Genomic DNA, 25,344 nt, shown 5'->3' with positions numbered 1-25,344 from the left:
TCGAGTGAATAATGGCCCTATGCATGTGCGGTCATGGCCAAAGTTCGGCATCCTAAGGAAAAAATAGTTGAAGGGACAAACCGACCAAAAAAAAAAAGGAATTAGAAAAAATAGTTGAAGGGACAAATCGAGTGCATTATTGGCCCTATGTATGTGAGGAACAAAGTTTCACTAGAATATCAACTGTATCTTACAAGTCGCTTGACCACAGCCTTGACCTACCGTCCATTTAGAGAAGCTCAGAAATATCTTACAAGTCGCTTTGACCACAGCCTTGACCTACCGTCGTATGATGCACCGTTTTTCCATGCTGTCACTACGTCAAACCCCAAGTTTTCCAAATCCCATCCGTTGAACCCGCGTCCCAACTGTGCGTACATCTGGATTCCACGTCCACACTCACTCACTCAACTCAACGGATATAAGTAAATAGACATTTGAAATCCTCGCGCATACCATTCTCGGCCAGTTTTTCTAGCAAAAATTACTTAAATTATGAACCCCATTGAAGCTTAGAAATTCTCCACGAACCCCCAACCAGACCATATTCAATCAGAAATGACCTCCTCTTCTTCTCATTTGACCCGAGACCAAGAACACTCCATCATGGTCTCAGCTCTCAAGCACATCATCACCGGCGGTGATAGTGATGATCTCAATGGCACCCGGCTGCTACAAGCCCTCCAATCTTACCCAACTGTGACCAACTTATTCCTGCCAAATAATGAAGAGCAGAGTAAGACAGAAAAAGAAGGAGAAGTACAGGGGAGCCCGACAGAGGCAGTGGGGGAAGTGGGCTGCGGAGATCCGAGACCCCAAGAGAGCAACCCGGGTGTGGCTTGGCACTTTCGAGACTGGGGAGGCGGCAGCTAGGGCTTATGACAAGGCGGCCATTGAGTTCCACGGAGCCAAAGCCAAGCTTAACTTCCCATTGTCAGATTATACAGAGGGACAAAACTCGGAACCACAACGAGAAAATGAATAGCTTAGAGCCAACTCGTTGGAGAAGATGAGTGAGAGTGCAGAGACTAGTCAGGAAGAAAATAAAAATAAAATTTTTTAGTTATCGCAGTGAAAAATAGTTATCTAACTTGAAATTTCCAAAAGTTATTGGAAATTTCAATTGTCTCAATTTTATTTTTTCTTTTGAAAACACTTATTTATTGTCCCAAATTTAACTTGTGTTCCTTAAAACTCTATTATAAAATAATAATAAAAAAATAGCTTGAACAATTTTACACTTTTAGTAAGGCACAAATCAAAAGATATGAAGTCAATTTGTGTAAATCCTAGTATAAATGTATAATTTAAATCTAATATATATTTAAATTTGAATCCAAGTTAGGAGAGAATATTATTGTGAGCACTCATTATTTTTATAGATAATAGAAAATAGCTATTCAATGGTGTTCCTGTTGTAAAATAATTAACATAAAAAGATCAAACACATATGCGTAAATACAAATTTTACGTGCATATTTTACCCTAAACTAGGGCTACATTCATGGAATACAATTTTACAAGGATCTTATTATGTTGAGAAAACAACATACAATAGAAAAACTTACGAGCAAATAAATATAGTCATCCTCTTACTAGGACAACAAAATAAGTTTAAAATATACTAAAATACTTTGCAAAAAAATTTGCGTTGTACAGTGTCTATTAGGCTTAGGTGTAGCAGGTACTTCATATTATTTCACAAGTTAAATATTTTATGAAAAATGATAGGGTCACCGAATTATTTTTCCGAATAAATCCTGGATCTGACTTATTTTTGTCCACCTCATCTTCTTAAACTGTTTCCAAAAAATAATTATTTAACACATGATAAGTATAGTCAATTACATCAAATTCAATATTAATTCGGAGATTCCTTTTCGGTTCCCTTATCATTACTCATATTTTATATATTTTTCATATCCAAATGATGGAACGCTTTGGTAACATAAACAAACACTAACCGTAGTAAAAAAAAAAAAAAAGAGACCATAATCGCATAAAATATCGAGCTAAACCTTAGTTCATTTAGTTATTATCTGAATTATAAACTCGATTCAAAATTTTTATTTTTATTTTTATTTTTCAAAGAAAAAAAATATATAGGAAGTCACCTCAACATTCATTTAATTTATTGAATATTTAAATTCTAACCTTCCACTTATAGTGAATCTCTAAGATATCATGCTTAAATAAACACTTCACAAAAACTGAAAAACGAGTATAAATTATTCAAAATGCAATCCAAAACCTAGTATATACATTTCAAATCTACCCGAGTAGCAAGTAATTGTTGTTTGTTGTTAATGTCGCATTGGTTATTAATTTGTGCCATTGTGAACGTGAATTATTTGTGTTACATGTGGTTGTGGTTGTTGTCATGGATGGTTGAGCAGATTGAATAGGAGTAGTGTACGAAGTATTATTACGACGCATAAGGTGATAACATGTTATTTTGGATCAGATTTTATAAGAACTTTTTCTCTATTTAAGAATAGAATTTATGCAAATAAGAGACATTTTTTTCTCCACCATCTATGCAAATAAGAGACATTTTATTCAAATTAACAATTGAAAAAGATGTACTTTTTTGAGTGCTTCATATTTTGTGACAATAATGCATGATGGCTCTTGGTTGGTCCTAGTGGTGCTTTGTTGTGTTTTGTTCTTGTTTCTTTTTCTTTGGACATTAATTCTTTCTATTCAATACAGGCTTACCAGTTACCAAATAAAAAAAATAGTAATGAACGAATTAATTTTGCTATTTGTGACGAAATAAAAAATGGAACAACAAAATCGAGTGAGTCTTTTTATTCATTATCGCATGTGTGTCATCCAACCGATTTTTAAAGCTCAAAATCTCACTCGATTTAGTCGCTGTCATAACCCTCAAAAAGTGTTTAAAAGACAAATTAGACACAACTCGATAAATTGACAAAAATAAATAACTCATTCGATTCTTGGTGCCTCATGAAAGATGGCCAAAGTTCGACTCCTTTGGATGTGTGAGCTTCCTAAGAAAAAAAAATATTTGAAGGGACAAACCGACCAGGAAAAAAAAGAAAAATAGACAACTGATGAGCCAAATCGAATGAATTATTGGCCCTGTGCATGAGTAGGAACAAAAGTCTCACTAGAACCTTCCAAAAAGAAAGTCTCACTGGAATGTCAACTGTATAATACGACAATGACATCCTTTTTCAGACGCTCTGAAAATCTTACAAGTCAATATGATTAGCCTTGACCTACCGTCCTATGTGGCGCCGTTTTTCCATGCTGTTACTCTCTGAACCCGAAGTTTTCCAATTCCCACGTTGAACCCGTGTCCCAACTGCGTACATCTGGATGCCACGTCCACACTCACTCACTTGACTCAACGTGTATAAAGTAAATAGACATGTGAAATCCTCACGCATACCATTCTCTACGAACCCTCAACCAGACCAAATTCAATCAGAAATGGCCTCCTCTTCTTCTCATTTTACCGGAGACCAAGAACACTCCATCATGGTCTCAGCTCTCAAGCACGTCATCACCGGCCTTGATAGTGATGATCCCAATGGCACCCGGCTGCTACAAGCCCTCCAATCTTCCCCAACTGTGACCAACTTATTCTCGCCAAATAATGAAGAACAGAGTAAGACTGAGAAGAAGAAGGAGAAGTACAGGGGAGCCCGAAAGAGGCCGTGGGGGAAGTGGGCTGCGGAGATCCGAGACCCCAAGAGAGCAAACCGAGTGTGGCTTGGCACGTTCGAGACTGGGGAGGCGGCAGCTCGGGCTTATGACAAGGCGGCCATTGAGTCGCACGGAGCCAAAGCCAAGCTTAACTTCCCATTGTCAGATTATACAGATGGACAAACCTCGGAACCACAACGAGAAAATGAAGAGCTTAGAGCCAACTCGTTGGAGAAGAAGAGTGAGAGTGCAGAGACTAGTAAGGAAGAGAGTGATGATGGGTTTTGGAACATGATGGAAGAGGAAGGGCTTCTAGAGTGGACGACTATGGATTTTCCTCCACTATAATCAGTACTGTTTCGGAACCGGATCGTAGTTTTTTAATGGTTAACTTTTGTGAGTTTGATTTCTTAATTTTACATGCAGGATGGAGTGAGTGTGTTTTTTCTTTACCACCCGAGCTGGATGTAAGCTACTGCTTAATGGGATAGATTCTGATGCCTATATATATATATATATATATATTTGGAATAGTGATTTAATAATTTCAGGTACAACAATCTTACTTAGTTTTGGAGGACTTGATGTGACTGTGATAATATTGTCCAAACTTGTTGGACAGATTTGAGGAAGAGGATAAGATCTTTGGGAGTTATTTGGTAAGCCACGTACCTTAACCCGCTGCCACTCAATTGTGATACTATTCAGGATAAAAAAGAAAAAAAAAAAAAGAAAAAAAAAGAAAGAAAAAGATATCATTGGTGTTGGGGAATGTATCTCAAATTCGCCGCACACGCGTGATTCTATCCAAAAGAAGAGAAGACAAAGAAAATCTTCTTGTTAGGAATTGTGCTTCAAATTGTCACTAACTCGGAATTCTATCCTAGAGAAGAAAGACCATGATATCCTTCTTATTGTTAAGACTTCTATCCTAGACAAAGCTTCTATGATATATGAGTTGTCGATTTTCTTTATATTAAGGATTTGAAGTTTTATGCATAACGGTGTCCGATGGTATTTTTGCTAGAGTTTTTGGATTGGGCAAGATGATTTGGTCAGACGTCTTTGGATCATACCCCAACTCTTACATAATGTCAGATTACCGTAGTGTGCTCTTTTGGCAATGATTATTTTGTGTCATTGATGTTATTTGTATCGAGAAGTTTTAATTAAACTTAGGACTATATATTGTCATGCTATTATACGAAATTGTGTGCCATGGATGGGTGCTAGTTTCCGACGATGTTACCTTACTGACGAGTATGTATGGGAAGGCACTAGACACTATCAATGCTACCATACATTTGAGTACGTTGTGGGCGGGTTCTAGTCGCTATTCATTATGACATGCTGCTTTTAGTTAGGTACCTTGATTCGATGTGTTGTTGTCTTGAGTTTTTTCAGTGATTGTCATTGGATTTGTGTGTTGATTTGATTGGAGATGTGTTTCATGATTCGGTAGTTCTATTTTCCCTCGTTTGATCTTATGATTTTGGGAGTTGTCCTTTGAGACTTGATGATTTGTCCCTAAGTGTGACCTTGTGTGTTGGTCCTAGTTTGGTTTTCTTTGGGATGTGCCCTGATTTCGCGGATGAAATCTCTTTATAGAGGGTAGGTTGTAGAGACTGGTTCCTTTTTCTTTTTTATTGATATTCTTCTGACTATATTTTTGGGAGATACTCATGCTTGATATTTTGTTCTCTAATCATGCATCATGACATCATATTTTGTTGACATTGTCATTATTTTTTAGATATTATTATCTTTTTTGGCTAAATGACATGTTTAACTGTTTTAAACTGTTTCTCTCTATTTTCTCTGCTCTATAAATTGTTAACGTTGTCAATTTGTTCCAAAAAGGGGAGAACAGTGGATACTTTCTTAAGGGGGAGTCTAGGGAGTTTTATAAAATTACTTTTATTAAACTTTTACCGGTAGTTTTGCTTGATTATGTGCAGGAAATCAAGTAAAATATTTTATCCAAGAAGTGAAGAGAACAGAGAAGAAATTGCAGAAATTATGTGTCCTTTGACAAAATTGTAATTTGCTTTTTCTACTTGGTGATAAGTACACAAAAACCATTATTTTATGCACCAAAAATAAATATTTAATTAGTCTTTATATTATTTTTGTGTTCTTATATTTGGTTTTTATATTTTGTAGGCATAATTTCATAATGAAAAAAAAAAAGAAAAAGAAAGAAACAAAAATGGAAAATAAGTGAAGAATTGGCTGCAAAAGGACGATTATACTTATTTATAACAAAAAATGTACACAAAGAGCATTGTAGGAAAGTTGGTGTGTTGTGCAAATTATCATTCAAGAGGTTTCAAGTTCGAAATCGCTCTTCTCTCTTGATTCTCCTACCTTGTGGCGGCTTTTAGGGTTTTGAAGATTGAAGATTCCAAATGTGATCGATCCAAGTTGGATCGATCATTACATTGGATCGATCGTGATCTTGTCGATCAGAGCACTAGTGTGATCGATCGAACCTACTGAGAAATGAAAAGTCACCTGTAATGTGAGATAATTTTAGTGAAGAAAAAGAGGTGAATTTGAGTCAAATAGGTAAAATTGGGTCAAGGCTTATTGAAGATGCAAGAAATTGTTCTTTGTATTTAGAAAGTATTCTCTTACACTCCACACAATCTGCCTCTTTCCATCTCTTTATAAGGTAAGTGGTTAGAAAGTAAAATGTCAAATAAGGTAATGAAAATGTTAGAAAGTAAAATGTCAAATTAGGCAATGAAAATGAGTGGCCTATGATGGAAGAAGTTGGAATAGGCAAGTGGATCCACACACTACTTGTGTTGTTCATCCGGCTATAAATATGAGACCCTTTTGCACAAAACAGAGTGTGTAGAGATAAGATCCAATTAACATATTAGATTGTCTAAGAGTTTTTCTTCTCGTTCAAGTTGTATTTTTCTTCTTCTAAATTAATGCATTGTTGTTCTATTGTTATTTAATTTTCTTACTATGAGTTGTTTACACTTTATAGCATGTAATTCCTTGCTCTTTTATTGCTCTGAATAATTCTTTGTTAGTGTTTAATTCACTATTACTTGAGTTACTTTTTATTAATAATAATTTTATTTTAGTAGATAGTGACAAACTTCAAAATCAATGTTTTAAATCTCATTTTCCAAAACAAAGACTCATTTAAATGCGTGGTTCAATCTTACTTACCATTAGACAATTTTAGTTAAGTGGTTGTAGGATTTAATTTTGTGTAGAGTGTATTTGACAACGACAAGTCTATAAATATACGCCTATCACTTGGGTAGATTATATATTGTTTTTAGAGTTTTGTCACGAAATTGCCAAAGGGGGAGATTGTGAGATATAATTTTTGTAATTGGCAAATTTCGATGGCAAAATAAATTCGATCGAGTTGTAATTTCAAGTTCAAAATTCGAGATCGAGATTGGCTGCAGAATTAAAAATTGTTTAAGTTCGATATACTGAGATCTATGAAAAAGGAAAGAACAACAGATTAGGAAGATGAATTTTGAAGTTAGGACACTTTTCATACTTGGTATAAGTTTTGCAACTTACCACAACTGGTGTTTGGCCTTCATTGTTCAAGACTGGCCATCTTGAACCGGTTCAAGAATCAAACAAATTGCTTCGAATTTTAACTGGCCATCTTGAACTGGTTCAGCCTTTTTTGAACTGGTTCAAGGCTTTTAGCAAGATTTAGTAACTTAGTTTCCTGTTCTAATTTTTCTTCCTATTTGGTTTAGAATACTATCAAAAGTCCTATGCACGGAAATTACCTTTTCTTATATATATCTAGGTCTTTGAAAATTCTATATAAACCTTGATATTCATTTAGGTTGACACGACTTTTGCACTACAACTCCAGATTTCTTAACAGCCTATTAGAGAAATACTTTTGCAGAAAATCAAAGTTGATTTTTCTATCTTTCATTCTAGAACACGCACATAAACACAATAGTCATGAGTTTAGAATGTTGTTCAAATTCTGATCGTGATCAAAGTATTTTGAATCTTGCATCCACAAAGATTAGAAAAAGATTATTTACTTCTTCTACATTAAATTCATATATTGAAGAACAGAGGTAAAGCGATTACACTTTGATCAAGAGTAAAGTTTCGAGGAGTGCTGTTTCATCTACCAGTGATCCTTCTACAGAGATCAAGAGTAAGCCTGAGGTCCAGAACTGTTGGACGAGATGTCGCAAAGCCCAAGGATTGTCAGCGATTTGTGTTTAATAGAACGATAGAGTGTGAGTTTGGGTCAAAGTCCATTACACTTTGCTTTAAATATAGTATGTGATCGGTTTACTTTGGACTGCACAGTCCATGAGGCTTTCTCTATGCAAACAGTTGGTCTATTTTATTAATTGAGATTTCCTCGCTAAAAATCTTGGTGTCATCTCTAACTGTATTACTTTACTTTATTTTATCTTACATGAGATTAATTGATTAATTGTTAAACTAAGTTAAGTTAGAAAGACACAGATATGTTTTTAAAATACAAAACTTTCTACGCAAGCAATCTTTCGTTACACAACTCACAATACTTACTGCCCATATCGAGGCCCTTCTTCTTTCCTTATGTTTGGTATTCGAAGGTGTAGGAAGCTATTCAAAATACTTGATTTGTATTCTGCAACAATCTAAGAAGTTTAAGCCTCGATATCAAAGAAGAATGAGTCTCTTCACCCATTTCTCTAAATATATACAGTAACAGTACAGTGTATTCGTTTCGAGAGTGATATAGAAAAGCCTTCTTTCTCTGCGTACCCCTTTAAACTAGGGCCGGCTCAACCATAAGGTGAATAAGGCGGCCGCCTTAGGCCCCAATTGGAAGAAGAGGCCCTATATTTTTCTTACCATATTAATTATGTTTCCTTTAATATATTTATTACCAAATAATGCAATTTCTATTATATTATATTGATGAATACAAAAACAAGTTGCGCTCCAATAAAGAAAAGAGATGAGGCCCCAACTTTTTGTTAATATATTAATTATGTTTCATTCAATGTATTAATTACTAAATAAATATAACTAAGGTTTCTTTAAAATTAGAAAAGTTTTACAGAGTAAATTTTTAGATTATCTTGCATATCAATAACTATCCTACCTTAAACTATTTCTTTTGAACTCTCACCTGGTTACAAAATAAAATCATTTTAAATAATTATTATAACATTATATTTATTTTGAACTCTCACGCACATTGCCTCCAAAATTAAATTACTATTTCTAAAATTAAAAATTCAAATAATATTTTAAGTTTCCTTGAATAAAAATTATTAATATTATATTCATATATTAGACATAAGAAGGCCTAAGGCCTCAAATAATATCAAGCGGCCGTCCCTGCTTTAAACACATCCAACATAAGGGCTGGAATGAGAAAGAATAGGTTCCCAGTCATATCCTATTTCTTCTAAATTTGACTGAAGAGGTTCTAACTTACATCCAAGATTTGCGGTCTCAATACCGGCAGATGGGCTGACTGGGCAGAGAAAGGCTGAAAACGAGGATTTACGCATAGATGGGTCCAACCATTAGAGAGGGAGAAATTGAGGCTGAAAGCGAAAGGAAACCGGTAGGTAAAGGCTAAGCATATTGGACTTGAAAGAGGGCTAGAAACTGAAATGATGAAGGGGCAAGAGTCCTCCTTTGAACCTTTCAGGTTCAAGGTTAACATCTACTAATGGACTCCTGAGGCTTTGCCGCAGACCGATGATCTGTACGAATTGCTGGTTTGACGTGCGAGAAGAGCGCTCTCCGTTGACTTTGGTCTTGAAAGCGGAAAAGCCCTTACAGGATGAACACGCCCAGTTATAACTAATGGGAGGCGAGATGAGGATGACTATTTGCGTAGTGGACATACTGCGCCTTACCTTTTACCACACACGACCTGGAGACCCCCACCAATGAGGGCAAAGAAGAAAGAGGAAGCCTCCGGCTCCCTCTTCTGTTTCAAGGCAGTTTCTTGGCTTCTAGGCTGACGTCTGATCTGACAGAAAGGAATAAGACGAATCAAAACAACAGGACGCGTAAGCAGCTACATCATGCTACCTTGATGGAACCTATGAGCAGTTTTCAGTCTGTTTGACATTTGAAGCTCAGAAATATCTTAGAAGTCCAATATGCTTAGCCTTGACCTACCGTCCTATGTGTCGCCGTTTTTCCATGCTGTCACTCTCTGAACTCCAAGTTTTCCAAATCCTATGTTGAACCCGAGTCTCAAATGCGCTCACTCAACGTATATAAGTAAATGGACATATGAAATCCTCACACATACATTCTAGGCCAGTTTTTCTAGCAAAAAAATTACTTGGAAATGGTCTCCTCTTCTTCTCATTTGACCCGAGACCAAGAAAACTCCATCATGGTCTCAGCTCTCAAGCACGTCATCACCGGCGGTGATAGTGATGATCCCAATCGCACCCGGCTTCTACAAGCCCTCCAATCTTCACCAACTGTGACCAACTTATTCCCGCCAAATAATGAAGAACAGAGTAAGACTGAGAAGAAGAAGGAGAAGTACAGGGGAGCCCGACAGAGGCCGCGGGGGAAGTGGGCTGCGGAGATCCAAGACCCCAAGAGAGCAACCTGAGTGTGGCTTGGCACGTTCGAGACTGGGGAGGCGGCAGCTCGGGCTTATGACAAGGCGGCCATTGAGTTCCGCGGGGCCAAAGCCAAGCTTAACTTCCCATTGTCAGATTATACACACGGACAAACCTCGGAACCACGACGAGAAAATGAAGAGCTTAGCTCGTTGGAGAAGATGAGTGAGAGTGCAGAGACTAGTAAGGTAGAGAGTGATGATGGGTTTTGGAACATGATGGAAGAGGATGGGCTTCCAGAGTAAGGAAAGAAGAAGAGGGAGAAATTGAGGCTGAAAGCGAAAGGAAAACGGTGTGTGAGAGTTTTAGACTTCTAGTGTGTTTTTTCTTCTCACAACTCCAGCGGGATGAAAGCTACCTGCCATATTTGGAATAGTGATTTAATAATTTTAGGTGTAACAATCACGTTGCCACACGCTTACGAGTCACGATTCTATCCAAAAGAAGAAAGGACAAAGATAATCTTCTGTTTAGGAATTGGGTTTTAAATTTGTTTTGTCACTCGTAATTTTATTGTAAAGAAGAAAGACTATGATGTCCTTCTTATTGTTAAGAATTGTTTTTCAAATTATTATCTAATTTTAATGTTTATATTGTAAGATAATTTATTATTGGACAAGTTTTGGATTTCAATGAATTAATTATAATTGTTATGCATCAACAAATTGAGTTTAGGTCGCTATAAAGAGGGACCTAACTTATCGTTGAGAGAGGTGTAACCTAGATTGGGGGCAGCTTTGTGAGGATTGATGGGTAAGAGAGTGTACAGTAAAAGGAACTTTAGGCAAGAGTTTGTGTATAAGTTTTCCTGTTGATAATTTTTAGAGATCACAATTCGTGTTCGTAAGTGGTAATCGTATAAATTTAAGAATATTATACTAAATAATATTCGAATACGATTCGTTTAATAATTTTGTCAGGAACTCTTAACACTAACCCGACGTGTAACCCGTTTAATGACTTATTTACGAAAAAAAAAAAATTTATTTAAATTATTAATAATATTCAATAAAATAATAAGTACTAAAAAAAATATAAATTTTAATCAACCAATTACTAAATAGTTTATAGTTTACAAAAAATTAAATTATAAGACACAAATTTATATAGTAATTTTAGAACTTAAATAGAAATTTATTTAAGACATATATAGTTAAACGGGTTATATCGGTTGAACCCTTCAACCCAAATACGACATGATTAACTAAACGAATTAATTATGTTGACCCGTTTATGATCCGAATCTGTTTAACTCGTATTATGTTTGAGTTGTATTGACATGTTCTGTTAACTTTTGCCACCATAATAATTCCTTATTATTATCATATCTTGTATGCTTTGGTTGTACTCCGGTCTCCGGAGCATTTTGGAACAGTGTTGTATGTTATAGAATCCACTCATAACTACCTTTTACCATTTGAAAAAAACATAAAATAAATAAATCATCAACATGACATATCAACTTTGTGGAGGAAATGATTAAATATGGACAATACTTGCATCCAATTCAGATTGGATGTGTCTAATCTGAGTACATGGCTCAATCATATGACGACACGTGTCCACAATTAGTATTAAATTAAATTGGGTATTGCCCATTAATTTTTGAGTATAACCCATTTTTTACTCTCTCATCTCTCCAAAAATTTGCAGTGGTCCGATGGCTATTAACAGATCATCTTCTTCAACTTCAGCCAAACCCCTCTCGACACTTTCAAAACCCCTTCAGTCTCTCTCTCTCTCCCAGTCACAACAAAACCTTCGATATATCATCTCTAATAAATGCCAATCAAACTGAAATCGTGAAGGATAAAAACCTAGCTCCAGTTTCCCCTATTTCGGATCCACGACAACTTCCTCAATCTCCACCGCCTCTGCCTCCCTTACTGCTGTCACCACCACCGTCGATGTAGAGATTTGGGGTTGTGGATGAGAATGGGACGATGGCGGATGAGTTCGAGATAGGCGAATTTGATCCGGATGTGGTGGAGAATTGGGGGAATGGGAATGAGACGGAGGTTATGGAAAGTGATGGAGGGGGGTCTAGGGTTAGGGTTAAGAAGTTTGGGATGTGTTGGAGCACTCTTCTCGGTTTGCAGTGGTGGAACGTTTGGAGAGCGGAGGAGAGAGAGAGTGTAGTCGGTGATGGAGACGGGTTGGGTAGGTGGAGGGAGATGGGCTACAGATTAGAGAGAGAGAGAGAGGGAAGGGCTCCAGATCAAAGGAGGAAGAAGAAGGTGCAGATCAGATGAGAAGGAAAAGAAAAAGAAAAAAAACGGGTTATACCAGAAATTGACCGAAAATTGGTGGGCAATGCCCAATTTAATTTAATACTAATTGTGGACATATGTGACTATATGATTCGACCATGTATTCAGGTTGGGCAAATTTCATCCAACTTGAGTTGGATGCAAGTATTGTCCATTAAATGCATGGCTTGTATGGGACAAAATTAAAGTTGACATGAAAAGGATACATTAAGCTATCAATTGACGAGGACCAAAATGACATGGTGGTTATATGAGGGAAGGTTTGGCTTTGTTGCATAATTGGGGCTATAAAGCAGTGGACATTGTGTGATTGTCAAACAGTAAATTCTTCGAAGTCCTTTTGATAAAGGGTGTCAAAATAGTTTCTAACTCGTTAACCCGCTCATATTCATCGTTTTATAAAAAAATATGAAAAATTATATTTAAATCATATTTATAAAGAATTACGTGGGGTCGTATTCAACTTCACATTTTGACTGAGTTTTTAACATTGCATTGAATAAGATTCCTGTGCTACTCACCTTGGTCCATTTTGCACGTGAAGAAGTACATTTTTTTGCATTTCGTTATATTTCATCCATTGTCTATAAGACCTAGGCAAGGAAAAAAATTCCTGCCTCATCCTCTCCCTATAAAATTCTCTCTGGATCATGATCCCATCTCTCTCTCTCTCTCTAAGATTCTATCTTTGGCTCTCATATAATTTATTTTGCAGAATGAAGTGTCCTCTGATCTTCTGGCTGAGTGGGAAACTCTCCCTCGTCACCTTAGACCACCAAATTGTATGCTATATCTATTGATTATGTCAGCATTGGGCATTATCAATGGCAATGCTGTGTTGGGGCTAGGCCCGGGTAGGTCATTAGTTGGGTTAGGTCATGTTTGCCCTGTTGTGAGTGGTTTAATTTTCATTCGGCCACCTTAGTAATCTTTCAGCTTGGACCTTGTGCAATTCATACAATATATACAATTGCTTTACCTTTCAAAACAAAAAAAAAAAAAAAAATGTAGTTTCAAGTTTGGATTGGGTTCCTAGAGAGTGTGAAAGGGTGGCACACTGTGTAAGTCGGCTGCTGATTTTCGGTGGCATGTTTGGTGGTCTTGAGTAACTGAAAGTATTTGTAGTTTTCTTGGGTACTGCTTGATCTGGTTAAAAATACAAAGCCCTTTAGTCCTTGTGGTGTTCTTCTAGTTTGTGTCTCTCCTCTTCTCACCTATTTGTCACTTCAATACTCCCTCATCATGAACAACTAAAATTGACCGTGTGTGTGTGAACTAAAATTGACCGCGCGTGGGTGCGTAAACAAATGAAAACTCTAACCAAATTCACTCCATGAAAGATAATGATAGGGAGACCGAAGAATTAACTTCGAATAAATATCGAATCTGACGTGTTTGTTGTTCACTTCATTTACTTAAACAATTTTTAAAAAATAATTATTTAACAAATGACAAATATAACCATCCACGTTAGATACGGTGTTAATTCGGTAATTCTTTTTCGATTCCCCTGTCATTACTCAAGATATAATATAAAAATTAAATTAAAGTATCCATCACTGGAATGAGGTATTGGATGAGTCAGAGTCTGGCACACCACTATCAATTGGATCTTTATCCAATAAAAAGTAAGGTTGCAATTTGGGCGGGTTTGAGATATAATTTGAGTTTAACCCACTATATGAAATGCTAAACCAAAGCTCAATCCAACTCTATCTTCAACCTTAACTACTTAATCCGAGCCCAATCCATCATTTTACTTTTAAATTCAGGTTTGCAACTCCAACTAAAATTCCATATTAAAAATTGGAGTGAATTCGAATTAATCATACAGCTAATCTTCACAACAAAATTTTAATATCATTTTGAATTAGTTTTAGATTAAATTAATCTTTTTTTTAAAAAAAAAAAAATGTAAAGACATTTTATAAATTTTGAATAAATTATAAAAAAATTAATTATCTTAAATGTTAACATACAATAAGTTAAAATTTAATCAATAAAGTTGAAAAATAAAAAATAAATAATCGTAATTTAAATATTATATACAATGTATTTAAAATTAAAAATATATATGAAAATAATATCAAAATTCGGGTTCGGGTTTGTTCGGGTTGCTAGTACCTCAGCCCAAACCCAATCCTAATTAAATTCGGGTTAAAATTTTTCAACCCAAACCTGACCCTATTTGTAAAAATAATTGTCCAAGCCTATGAAAAATAAAACGAGCTTGAAATAGGTTCGAGTTATCTAACCCAAGTTACACCCTTGATAAAAAAGCATCATATAATGTAAGTTGTCTACTTACTGCCACAGCCTTTATCACTATAGTTTAAAATCATGGTAGAAAGCGTTTTCACATAGTAAAAATCTGTTTTCTTCTTGTGATACAGTGAAACTGCTGACATCCTGAGCTCTACTTGGCTAGCTCTCTCTTTCAACAAAAGTGGTAAGAAGTGACCACCTCTGATACCAAGCAAGTATCTGATCGCGAACTAATTGACGAAGAGTCTCAAGCTCTTGTCCCCATTACCTGTTTTTAAATGGCTTTACCTACGTAAGGAACGTACCACGTACGAAATACGTCATTTTGCTGAAGAAAGGCCTTATCGAAAGTGTAAGTGCTGCGAGATTCCTAAGCCCGGAAAAAGAAAGAGGTGCTTGGCGAGAAGGCATTGGTAGAGGCGTATGATGTGAATATTGTCTTGCTGGCAGCACCAGAAGGCAATAATGAAGGAAATTTAGACCAAGAAGTATGTGCTAGTGGAAGCATAACCTCAGTCAATTCCCGAAGGGCGACTGATTTCAAGGCGCAAGGACCCGAAACTTTCATTTTTGAAACTGTGTACGCCGGTTTATCCGACGGGAAGAAGTGGGAATATTGGGGTGAAGGACTACTCATTGCGAAACCCCGCGGCTATAGCTGTTTTTAGGAAGAGAAATCCTTGAATAGCTTATATACTCTATTTTGAGAAAGACGATTTCTTTCTTGTTCTTGACCAACCTGATGGTTGTGCTTGCTCCGGCCAAATACCATATCAACTAACAAATGACTTCTTTTTCAATTTCCGAATAACCCTTGAAGAAGCAAAGAAGATAATGAAGATTTTAGGGCTTTACACACGCGAGGGAGCACTCTGTAAGGTATTTGCCCAGCGAGGCCTCCATTGTCAGTTTTCAAGCTTTTCAACGGAAATACAATTCGTTTTTGTAAGTGATTCAAATCCAAACCTTACAAGTTCCATTTGATGGGGTTTCACAACCATTAGACTCCTGAGGCTTTGTCGCAGACCGATCTCTAGGAATTGGTGGTTTGACTGTTGTGCGAGAAGAGCGTTCTCCGTTGACTTTGGTTATGAAAGCGGAAAAGCCCTCAGAGGACCCAGTTACTAATGGTATGCGAGATGAGGATTACTATTCCACCAAACCAAACTAGTCCTTTGCGTAGTGGACATACAGCGCCCTACCTTTACCACACACGCGGAGACTCCCACCAATGAGGGAAAAGAAGAAAGGGGACGCCTCCCGCTCCATCTTCTGTTTCAGGGCAGCTTCTAGGCTGACAGATCTGACCGAAAGGAATAAGACGAATCAAAACAACATGCAGGACTCGATCGTAAGCAGCTACATCATGCTACCTTGATGGAAATTATGAGCAGTTTTCAGTGTGCTTATCCTTGACCTACCGTCCTATGTGGCCCCCGTTTTTCCATGCTGTCACTCTCTGTTGAACCCGTGTCCCAACTGCGTACATCTGGATGCCACGTCCACACTCACTCCACTCAACGTATATAAGTAAATGGACATATGAAATCCTCACACGTAGCATTAATTTTCAATTTTTATTTCTCTGCTTTTGGCCGGCCAGTTTTTCTAGCAAAAAAATTACTTAGAAATGGCCTCCCCTTCTTCTCATTTGACCCGAGACCAAGAACACTCCATCATGGTCTCAGCTCTCAAGCACGTCATCACCGGCGGTGATAGTGATGATCCCAATGGCACCCGGCTGCTACAAGCCCTCCAATCTTCCACAAGTACAGTGACCAACTTCTTCCCGCCGAATAATGAAGAAGAGAAGAAACAGAGTAAGACTGAGAAGAGGAAGAAGAAGAAGTACAGGGGAACCCGACAGAGGCTGTGGGGGAAGTGGGCTGCGGAGATCCGAGACCCCAAGAGTGCAACCCGAGTGTGGCTTGGCACGTTCGAGACTGGGGAGGCGGCAGCTCGGGCTTATGACAAGGCGGCCATTGAGTTCCGCGGAGCCAAAGCCAAGCTTAACTTCCCATTGTCAGATTATACAGAGGGACAAACCTTGGAACCACAACGAGAAAAGGAGGAGCTTAGAGCCAACTCGTTGGAGAAGAAGAGTGAGAGTGCAGAGACTAGTAAGGAAGATAGTTATGATTGGTTTTGGGATATGATGGAAGAGGATGGGCTTCTAGAGTGGATGACTATGGATTTTCCTCCACTATAATAACATAGCAATACTGTGTGTGAGAGTTTTAGACTTTTGGTGTGTGATTCCTTTGGTTTTTTCGGATATTATTCTGTGTGGCACAAGACAAAAGAACGGAAAAAAAAAAAATAATAAATAAATAAATGTCAGTGTGAGATTACAATTTTTACCGTACTGTTTCAGAACGGGATCGTAGTTTTTTAATGGTTAACTATTTTGAGCTTGATTTCGTAAGTTAGGATAAAAGAAAAAATTTAGGAGAAACGTTGTACAGATTATTTTAGAATTTACATGCAGGATGAATTTACATGTAGAATTTACATGCAGGATGTAGCCTGGACTGGGGCAGCATTATGAGGATTGATGGATAAGAGAGTGTACAGTAAATGGAACTTTAGGTAAGAGTTTGCGTACAAGTTTCGGTGTTGATAATTCCTTACTAATGTCTTATCTCTTATGCTTTGGTTGTGCCCAGGAGCATTTTTTAGCAGTGTTGTATAATATATAGAGAATCCACTCACAACTACCTTTAACCAGTTGAAAAAAAAACAAAAAAAAAAAAAAAAAATCATCAACATGACATATCAACCTTGTGGTGGACCTAATCAACATGACATATCAACCTTGCATGTGGTGGACTTAGTCAAGTCTCGATGATTAAAAATATGGTTTATATGGGACAAAATTAAAGTTGACATGAAACAGATACATTAAGCTATCAATTGACAGGGACCAAATTGACATGGTGGTTCTGAGGGAAGGTTTGGCTTTGTTGCAGAATTGGGGCTATAGCTATAAAGCAGTGGACATTGTGTGATTGTCAAACAGTAAATTCTTCAAAACCCTTTATCTGTCAAAATGATTCCTAACTCGTTAACTTGCCCGTATTCACCCACTTTATAAGAAATATGAGTGAATCATAATAAAATATAGGTTAAATATGAATAATCATATTTAACCCATATTTAGAAAAGATTACATTGATTGGATATGAATACTCATATTTCACCCATTGTCTGTAAGACCTAGGCAAAGAAAAATAAATTCCTGCCTCATCCTCTCCCTATAAAATTCTCTCTGGATCCAGAATGAAGTGCACTCATCTTCTCGCTGAGTGGGACACTCTCCCTCGTCACCTTACACTAGACCACTAGATTGTATGGTATATCTATTGATAATGTCGGCATAGGGCATCATCAATGGCAATGCTGTGTTGGGGCTAGGTCATTAGTTGGGTTAGGTCATGTTTGGCCTGTTGTGAGTGGTTTAATTTTCAGTGGGCCACCTTTTTAACCTTTCAGCTTGGGCCTTGTACAGTTCACAAAATATATACAATTGCTTTACATTAAAAAATAATAATAATAATAATAATAATGGTAGATTCAAGTTGGAGTGGGTTCCTAGAGAGTGTGATAGAGTGGCACACTGTGTAAGTCGGCTGCTGATTATCGGTGGCATGTTTGGTGGTCTTGAGTAACTGAAGTACTTGTTGTTTTCTTGAGTACTGTTTGATCTGGTTAAAAAAAACAAGACCCTTCAGTTCTTGTGCTGTTCTTCTAGTTTGTCCCTCTCCTCTTTTCGCCTATTTGTCTTTTCAAGACTCACTCATCAAGAACAACTAAAATTGACCGAATGAGATATTGGGTGAGCCCGAGCCCGGCATAACACTTTATTGTGATTTCCATCCAATAAAAAGACATCATACAATGAAATTAGTCTCACTTGCGAAAAATTATTAGATAGTTCTGATCTATTCAATACTTGATGGGCTTAATAAAAACCTTCTGTCATGATACTTTATAATGTATTAATATATTTTTGTATAGTCATTTTCTCAATCTGAGAGTCTGTGTTTAACTAGTCTAAGAAATAATTCTAAAAAAAAAATTAAAAATTTTAAAAATAAAGATAAGATTTTAATGACTTAATTGAGCTAACGGTTAAAAAAAAAAAAAAAAACTTTTTTTTTCATAATGGGGTATTTTTTTTATATATAAAATATTCAAAAATGGTACAATTACAAAAGGAAAAAATCTCCATTACATGTCACAAAGTGGAATTAATCCACTAATCCACCAAACCTATGCTCAAAATAAAACAAAGATAATCCAAGCCAAACAAAATAAAAACAAATAAAAAACTAAGTTTCAGACATGAAACCAATCTAGCTCTACAACCCAGCTACATCATGCCTGAAACCGACTCCCTTCACTTAAGCAAAACCAGCCCCCATCAACACCAAAATCTGGAAAATTCAACCCTGAGCCAGTTACCATCGACAGACTATGCAGCATCAAATAAAACCATCAGCTTAGCAAATCCAATTGAAAGAAGTGCATGACTTCTCAAACATTGGTACCTCCATACAAAGAAACATTCCTCTCCATCCAAATCTCCCATATAAACACAAAATATCCCTTTTATAATTTTGGACCGGAGACAATCAACCTGAACCTACAATAAAATCCACTCCACGAACTGATTTAGACCTTGAAATCTCACCACTGAAGTATGCAACCTATCTAACACTTGCTGCCAAACCTCCAAAGTATAAGAGCACTTACAAATCAATTGATCATTAGAGTCTTCCTCCTTGATACAATTATGACAGATAGCTAAACCTAAGAATCCTCTTCTCTGCAAATTAAAACAAGATAGGTTTTTATTATGTAGAATAATTACCACCAAAACAGCAACTTTAGGTCTGCAAAATTTCCAACAAAGATCCTTCCAGACCACTGTCTATCCTTTAGCTCGACAAATTTTCCATACATTCTTCAAGCTAAATCTTCCATGAGACCATTCAATAACATCTTGTCCAGACTTCACCACAATATTAACCATGAAAGCAGCAGCAGAAACTGGAAAGAATTCAGGAAATGACCAGCTTCCATCAACAATTAAAGTATTTAGCCTAACCATCTTATCATAATTTCTGAAAATAGCAACCCCAAATCTCTGAACTAAGGACAACCCTACACACCAAAGATCAAATAACATGTTAAATGATGTCCCATTTCCAACCCTGAATTCTACATTTTCTTGTATGAACTCTTTGGTGTCCAATATTTGTTTCCCAATAGAGGAATTTTGCACTTTAGGCTGAACAGTCCAGAAATTTCCCTGTTGTAAATACCTGGCATGCATCCACTTAACCCACAAGGCTTTCTTATTCTTCACAAAATCCCAACAAATAACAACTTTAACTGCAAAATCAACATTAAGAATCCATAAATCTTCCCAATGATCAATATAAATTTTGGCAATCTGTCACAAATGCATTGGGCTCTAATTATTATTATTATTATTATTATTATTTTGGCACCAACAAACAAACTCTATTTAAGATGAAAAAGAACAATCAAGATGGAGGGCAAGCAACAGCCATGAAGGCCAAATGCTCCACTCCAACATACCATGACCGGCTGCTAGAGCCTTCTTACTCAGTAAATGAGGAACGAATGGGGAGCGCATGCAAGGGAAGACCCCTCACACTCCTGAAGAAGCAAAGAAACGTCTTGGAAGACTACTAACTGAGCATCCTTATATACTTTAAGTTGCATCACCGATTGACAATCCCCTTCTATAATTACTTTTGAATATGGCCATCTTTTGAGGAGAAGCAAGGTTTCATGCAAAATCAGACTTTCAGCCATTGACGGACCACAAACATCCGATAAAAACACCGACACAACCTTGATAGGCTGTCTAAGGGAATTCTTAAGAATGATACCGCCGCCGCAAGCAATAGTGGATTGGTTAAAAGCTGCATCAAAATTGATCTTCAAACATCCATCCGGCGGAGCCAACCATCCCGCCAAAGGCGAGGGAACCAATGGAGAGGGAAGAGAGAGCAGAAGGGTCTAACGGGACACTTCCCGAAATTCCTGAAAGGCAATCGAGGAGAGCTTTCTGGGCCGCCTCAAAAGGACCCCACGATATATTCTTAAAAGCTAGGTCGTTCCGGCATTTCCATATTGTCCAGCATATATACGCAACCAGACCAATGTATTCCTTCGGATTCTTGGACATTACCCAGCCCTCACATAGCTCCTCCAACTGCTTTAGCCAGAGAGACGGCTGTTGGGAACTAGAATCCAACCTAAGGGGACATAACTTCCAAACCAAAATAGCAAATGGGCAAGCGCATAGTAGGTGGTCAACAGTTTCAGCAGCAGATTCGCAGACAGGCAGGGGCGGAGCCAGGATCTTGAGGTTGGGGGGGCTAAAATTATAAGCAACATTACTTAGTTAAAACTTTTGGAGAAAAAAAAAATATTATGTAGGCAAAAATATTTTATTATTTATTATATTCATATAAAAATATATCTATCTAAACTTTTGCCAATTTATTTAAATAAAAAATATAGTTATTTAAACAAGCTTTTTATTAAACTTTCTAAACAAACACCAATAAGATTTATGCCAAAATTATAAATAAAAAAAAATAATAAAACAATTAGATTTTAATTTATAAAAAAATAAAAAAGTCATGTAATACTTGCACAAATTAATAATCATTACACAATATATCAATAAAAAAAAAAAAACAAACAACAATAAATTAATTTTGACTAACTTAAATCAAAGAATATTGGCAAGTAAAAAGAAAAAAATAAAATAAAAAAAGTGATCGGAAAGAAACATGTATGAGATGGAATTTTAGGATAATAAGGTTATTGAAAGAATCATGATTGAGTTAGAAGAATCTTAAGATAATCACATTATGGAAAGAACTATATTTGAGTTGAAATTTTAAGATAGTAACATTAAATTTTTATATGAGTCAATTTTTATCAAGATTCTATAGTAATTTAAATCACTTTCCTTTAGATTATATAAATTATCTTTTGTTAAATGCTAATTAAAGAAAGAATTTTTTTTTTCTTAGGGGGGCAAGTATAGATTTTATACCATACATGCTATATTATTTTTATTTTTATCTATACTAAAAAAAAAAAATTCCAAAAAATTAGGGGGGACCATGGCCACCCTAGCCCCCCCTTGGCTCCGCCCTTGCAGATAGGACAAAGACAAGCTTTATTCAGGTTGGTGAAATCAATACAAACTCTCCATTTCCTATTTTTCTTCTGTATCACCACCACGTTTGAGAGCCAAGATGGGTACTGAACCTCCCTGATGAACCTTGCCTCTAACAATCTGTCAATTTCATCGGCTATAATTTTATTGTGCTCGTATCCTCCTTTGCTTCTGTCTTACAGGCTTGATGTTTGGATCCACATTGAGAGAGTGACAGGACACAGAGGGAACAATCCCTGGCATGTCCGAGTGGCTCCAAGAAAACACATCCGCATTCTCAGACAAGAAATCAATCAGTTGCCGTTTCTCCTCCTCTGCAAGCATTGACCCTACTCTTGTGGTTCTGTCTAGTCTTAGAGGATCAATCTGCACATCCACTAGGGGTTCTTCAGTAAGGATCAAAGGATCTTCTTAGCTCCTCCTCAAGCTCTTTGGGTAGAGGCTCCTGTAATTGCTATCTCGGGCTCGCAGGTCGGACGGACACTTTTCCTTTCCCGCCGGACTTCATGGTCACTGAATAACACTCTTTTGCCGCCAGCTGGTCTCCATGTCTATCCATCACTCTGTTCCCATCTGGACTTAAGCACCTCATTACCTGGTGCAAGGTCGAGGGGACACCTTGGACCCTGTGAATCCACCCTCTTCCCAATAATAGATTATAAGACGGTGAATTTCGACGACCACAAAGCTTTCTACCACTTTTCTTTCGGCAGCAAGTACCGGCAACTCAACCATACTGATTGGCTCCACCCGCTTCCCATCAAATCCTAACAATGGATTCCCTGTGGGTTTGAGCTTTTCTGGTTCAATTCCGAACTGCTTGAACGTTTTTCATGTCATGATGTTTATGTTGCTCCCTGGATCGACCAAGACCCTTCGAGCCAAACAGTCTGCTACCATTAGGCTAGTGACTAGGGGATCTTCATGAGGGATTTGAATTCTCAACAGATCCATTTAAAGTCTCGTCGCTCCATTCCGGCTCTTAATTCACCATTTTCTCTTCTTAGAGCCTCGATCTGGCTCATTAACTCATCTAGTTTCGCATTTTGCTCATTTTCTTGTGGATAAGAACTCTCATTTCCGATCATCATTTCTAATCAGAGTAGAGTCATCAACTATTAAATCTTAAACAGATCTGAATTATCCTACCGTGAATCGTCAAATCTGGTTTTCGTTTGGCCAAATCTCGATCTCCGTTGGCTAGATCTGAACTTCTCTGCTATGAATTCGTCAGATCTGGCCTCGTTTGGCCAAATTCTAATCTCCGTTGGCTGGATCTGGATTTCTCTTCCTTCATGATCAGTACGAATCAGGTCTCTACCTTCATTAGTCAGGTCTCATTATCATTTCCCATAAACGGCGCCATTAAAGATGCAATGGATAAACTCTCTTAATTTAGAAAACAAATTCCTTACACTTCAAAAGATCTCAACCACTTCTCCCTCTTTTTTCCCTCTATTTATAGACTGTTACAGATGTTCTAAAAGCTTCCTTTTCTATTCTTCATGCTGGGAATACAGGTTCACTTTTTTTCCTTTGAGGTTAGGCTCGGAGAGCATCTTAACGGAACTTGGGCCTAATGGGTTGTTATCCGATGGGGTCATTGTTCTCTCCCGACCTAATATTTGGTGAAATGGATTATATCCGGCCCAAGCAATTTTCGGTACCTTTCACCTACCCCCTAATCTCTCCTTAATTGATTAGGATGAGATTATCGAAGAGACATACTATGTGATACCTCCGGATTTCCAGATGCAGGTTGGCCAGGCCCATGCCCGAATACCCGAGGATATAAAAAACAAATCGGCAATAATCGAACACAGAGTACAAAATAAACAAAAAATAATAAATAAATAACTGAAAGAAACTAAAATGCTAATCCATTAATAAAACCTCAGAATAAATTTTCATTAATAAATTCTTCTGATACAAGTAATCCTTCAAATATACAACTCGGGAATCTATGCTAAGTGGACCCCTGGAAAACCAAAACTGAAATAATCAACGGTCTATAATAATATATTAAATCATAAAGGAAACTCCTATGAAGACAATCCGGAAGAATGAAGTAGATGATCTCTGCTTAGTACGAACAATCCCTACTATTGACGAATACCTAAAAAATAAGGGTGGGTCAAGCCCACGAACAAGTTATACTCTACTACAATCTAAGCAGAGACCCGATATAACATATACATCTTAGTCAATCCAACAATAACTAATAGTCTGTATATATATATATATAGATATACACTATAGGACGCTCACTAGTCTATAGGTCTGTCTCAACCTGAATAGAAGGTAATATGCAAATCACACATAAAGTGGGCATGTATACCTAGACCTACCAGGGTACACAATGTCTACTATGTTCAGTTATCCATCCTAGGCGATATACGCACCTTAACCATGATCCTGAGATTCAAGCTCATATCATGACACCATAATCATATACATAAAATCCATTATATCCATCCATAAGTAATCTAGATAGTCATTTTAACTTGTTCAGTTGATTTGACTTAAATATAAGTAGGACTTAACATTAATATTTTTAGTTAATCCATTCCCTTATACAAAATAGGTTGGACTTAACTTCTTTGGTTAATCCGTACCTAAAATGTCACCGTCCCATACTGGTGCATTAAATCACAAAATCTAATACATGATACAACAGATAAAGTTGTACATCAAATAATCCAAAATACATGATAAAAATCATATATATATCTTTACATATAATTAAGCAAAAATAACAACTCTAAGTAGCATGCATTTAATTTTTACAATAATAAATTAACATGCATCTAAAATAGATTGTTTTAACCTCTAGGATGTAATTAAACTATTTAAATCCAATTAATTGATTAAATTAGTTTAATTCCAATATTCATCCATTTAAATTGCTAAATAATATTAAGCAATGAAATCCTTTGTTAACAATATGCAAATTAATTTAAAAGTTCATATTTTTTAAGTACATAGCATATAGTCATAGATGATGCATTCCGGTTATTAATCTAATTTATTTAAATCGTATAAATCGTCCAAACTGAATTAAACATTATTGGAACCATCCTAATAGTCAAAAACCAAAATCTACTAGTTCCCAGTGATTGAGCATGCTCTCGTTTTTAAGAGAGCAAGCTCTGTCCTCAATGGAGCACACTTTCACACTAATGGAGCAAGCTCTCACACTAATGAAGCAAGCTCTCAAACTAATGGAGTAAGCTCCCACCATTTCAACCATCTAATTCATCCAAATTGTCACCACATCACTGGAGCAACC

At 36.7% G+C, this 25,344-nt stretch overlaps 2 protein-coding genes across 2 annotated transcripts; both read left to right on the top strand.

Annotated features, from left to right (window-relative positions):
- The first annotated feature begins 724 nt into the window (after nt 1-724).
- Nucleotides 725-4,102, top strand: LOC132316497 (ethylene-responsive transcription factor ERF109-like). The gene is made up of 2 exons (XM_059814970.1): nt 725-933; nt 3,396-4,102. Exons 1-2 carry the CDS (start codon nt 725-727, stop codon nt 4,021-4,023), a joined length of 837 nt encoding a protein of 278 aa, XP_059670953.1. The 3' UTR covers nt 4,024-4,102.
- Nucleotides 4,103-10,051: 5,949 nt separating this feature from the next.
- LOC132316496 (ethylene-responsive transcription factor ERF114-like) lies at nt 10,052-10,279 on the top strand. Its single transcript, XM_059814969.1, has one exon. The coding sequence runs from the start codon at nt 10,052-10,054 to the stop codon at nt 10,277-10,279; it is 228 nt and encodes a 75-aa protein (XP_059670952.1).
- Nucleotides 10,280-25,344: the final 15,065 nt, after the last annotated feature.

This window comes from Cornus florida, unplaced genomic scaffold (genome assembly GCF_030987335.1).
Source record: "Cornus florida cultivar Cherokee Brave unplaced genomic scaffold, ASM3098733v1 CherokeeBrave_3.0.0_Hap2_Chr07, whole genome shotgun sequence".
In the NCBI taxonomy this organism is placed as follows: domain Eukaryota; kingdom Viridiplantae; phylum Streptophyta; class Magnoliopsida; order Cornales; family Cornaceae; genus Cornus; species Cornus florida.
The sequence above is the reverse complement of the archived record's forward strand: the minus strand, read 5'-3'. Positions and strand labels throughout refer to the sequence as shown.

What these genes read in the sequence shown, in the direction of transcription:
- LOC132316497 (XM_059814970.1), top strand. Translation starts at nt 725, where the DNA reads ATGAAGAGCAGAGTAAGACAGAAAAAGAAGGAGAAGTACAGGGGAGCC. An exon ending in GCCAAGCTTAACTTCCCATT is followed by an intron (nt 934 to 3,395) that starts GTCAGATTATAC and finishes TAAAGTAAATAG; the next exon opens with ACATGTGAAATCCTCACGCA.
- LOC132316496 (XM_059814969.1), top strand. Translation starts at nt 10,052, where the DNA reads ATGGTCTCAGCTCTCAAGCACGTCATCACCGGCGGTGATAGTGATGAT.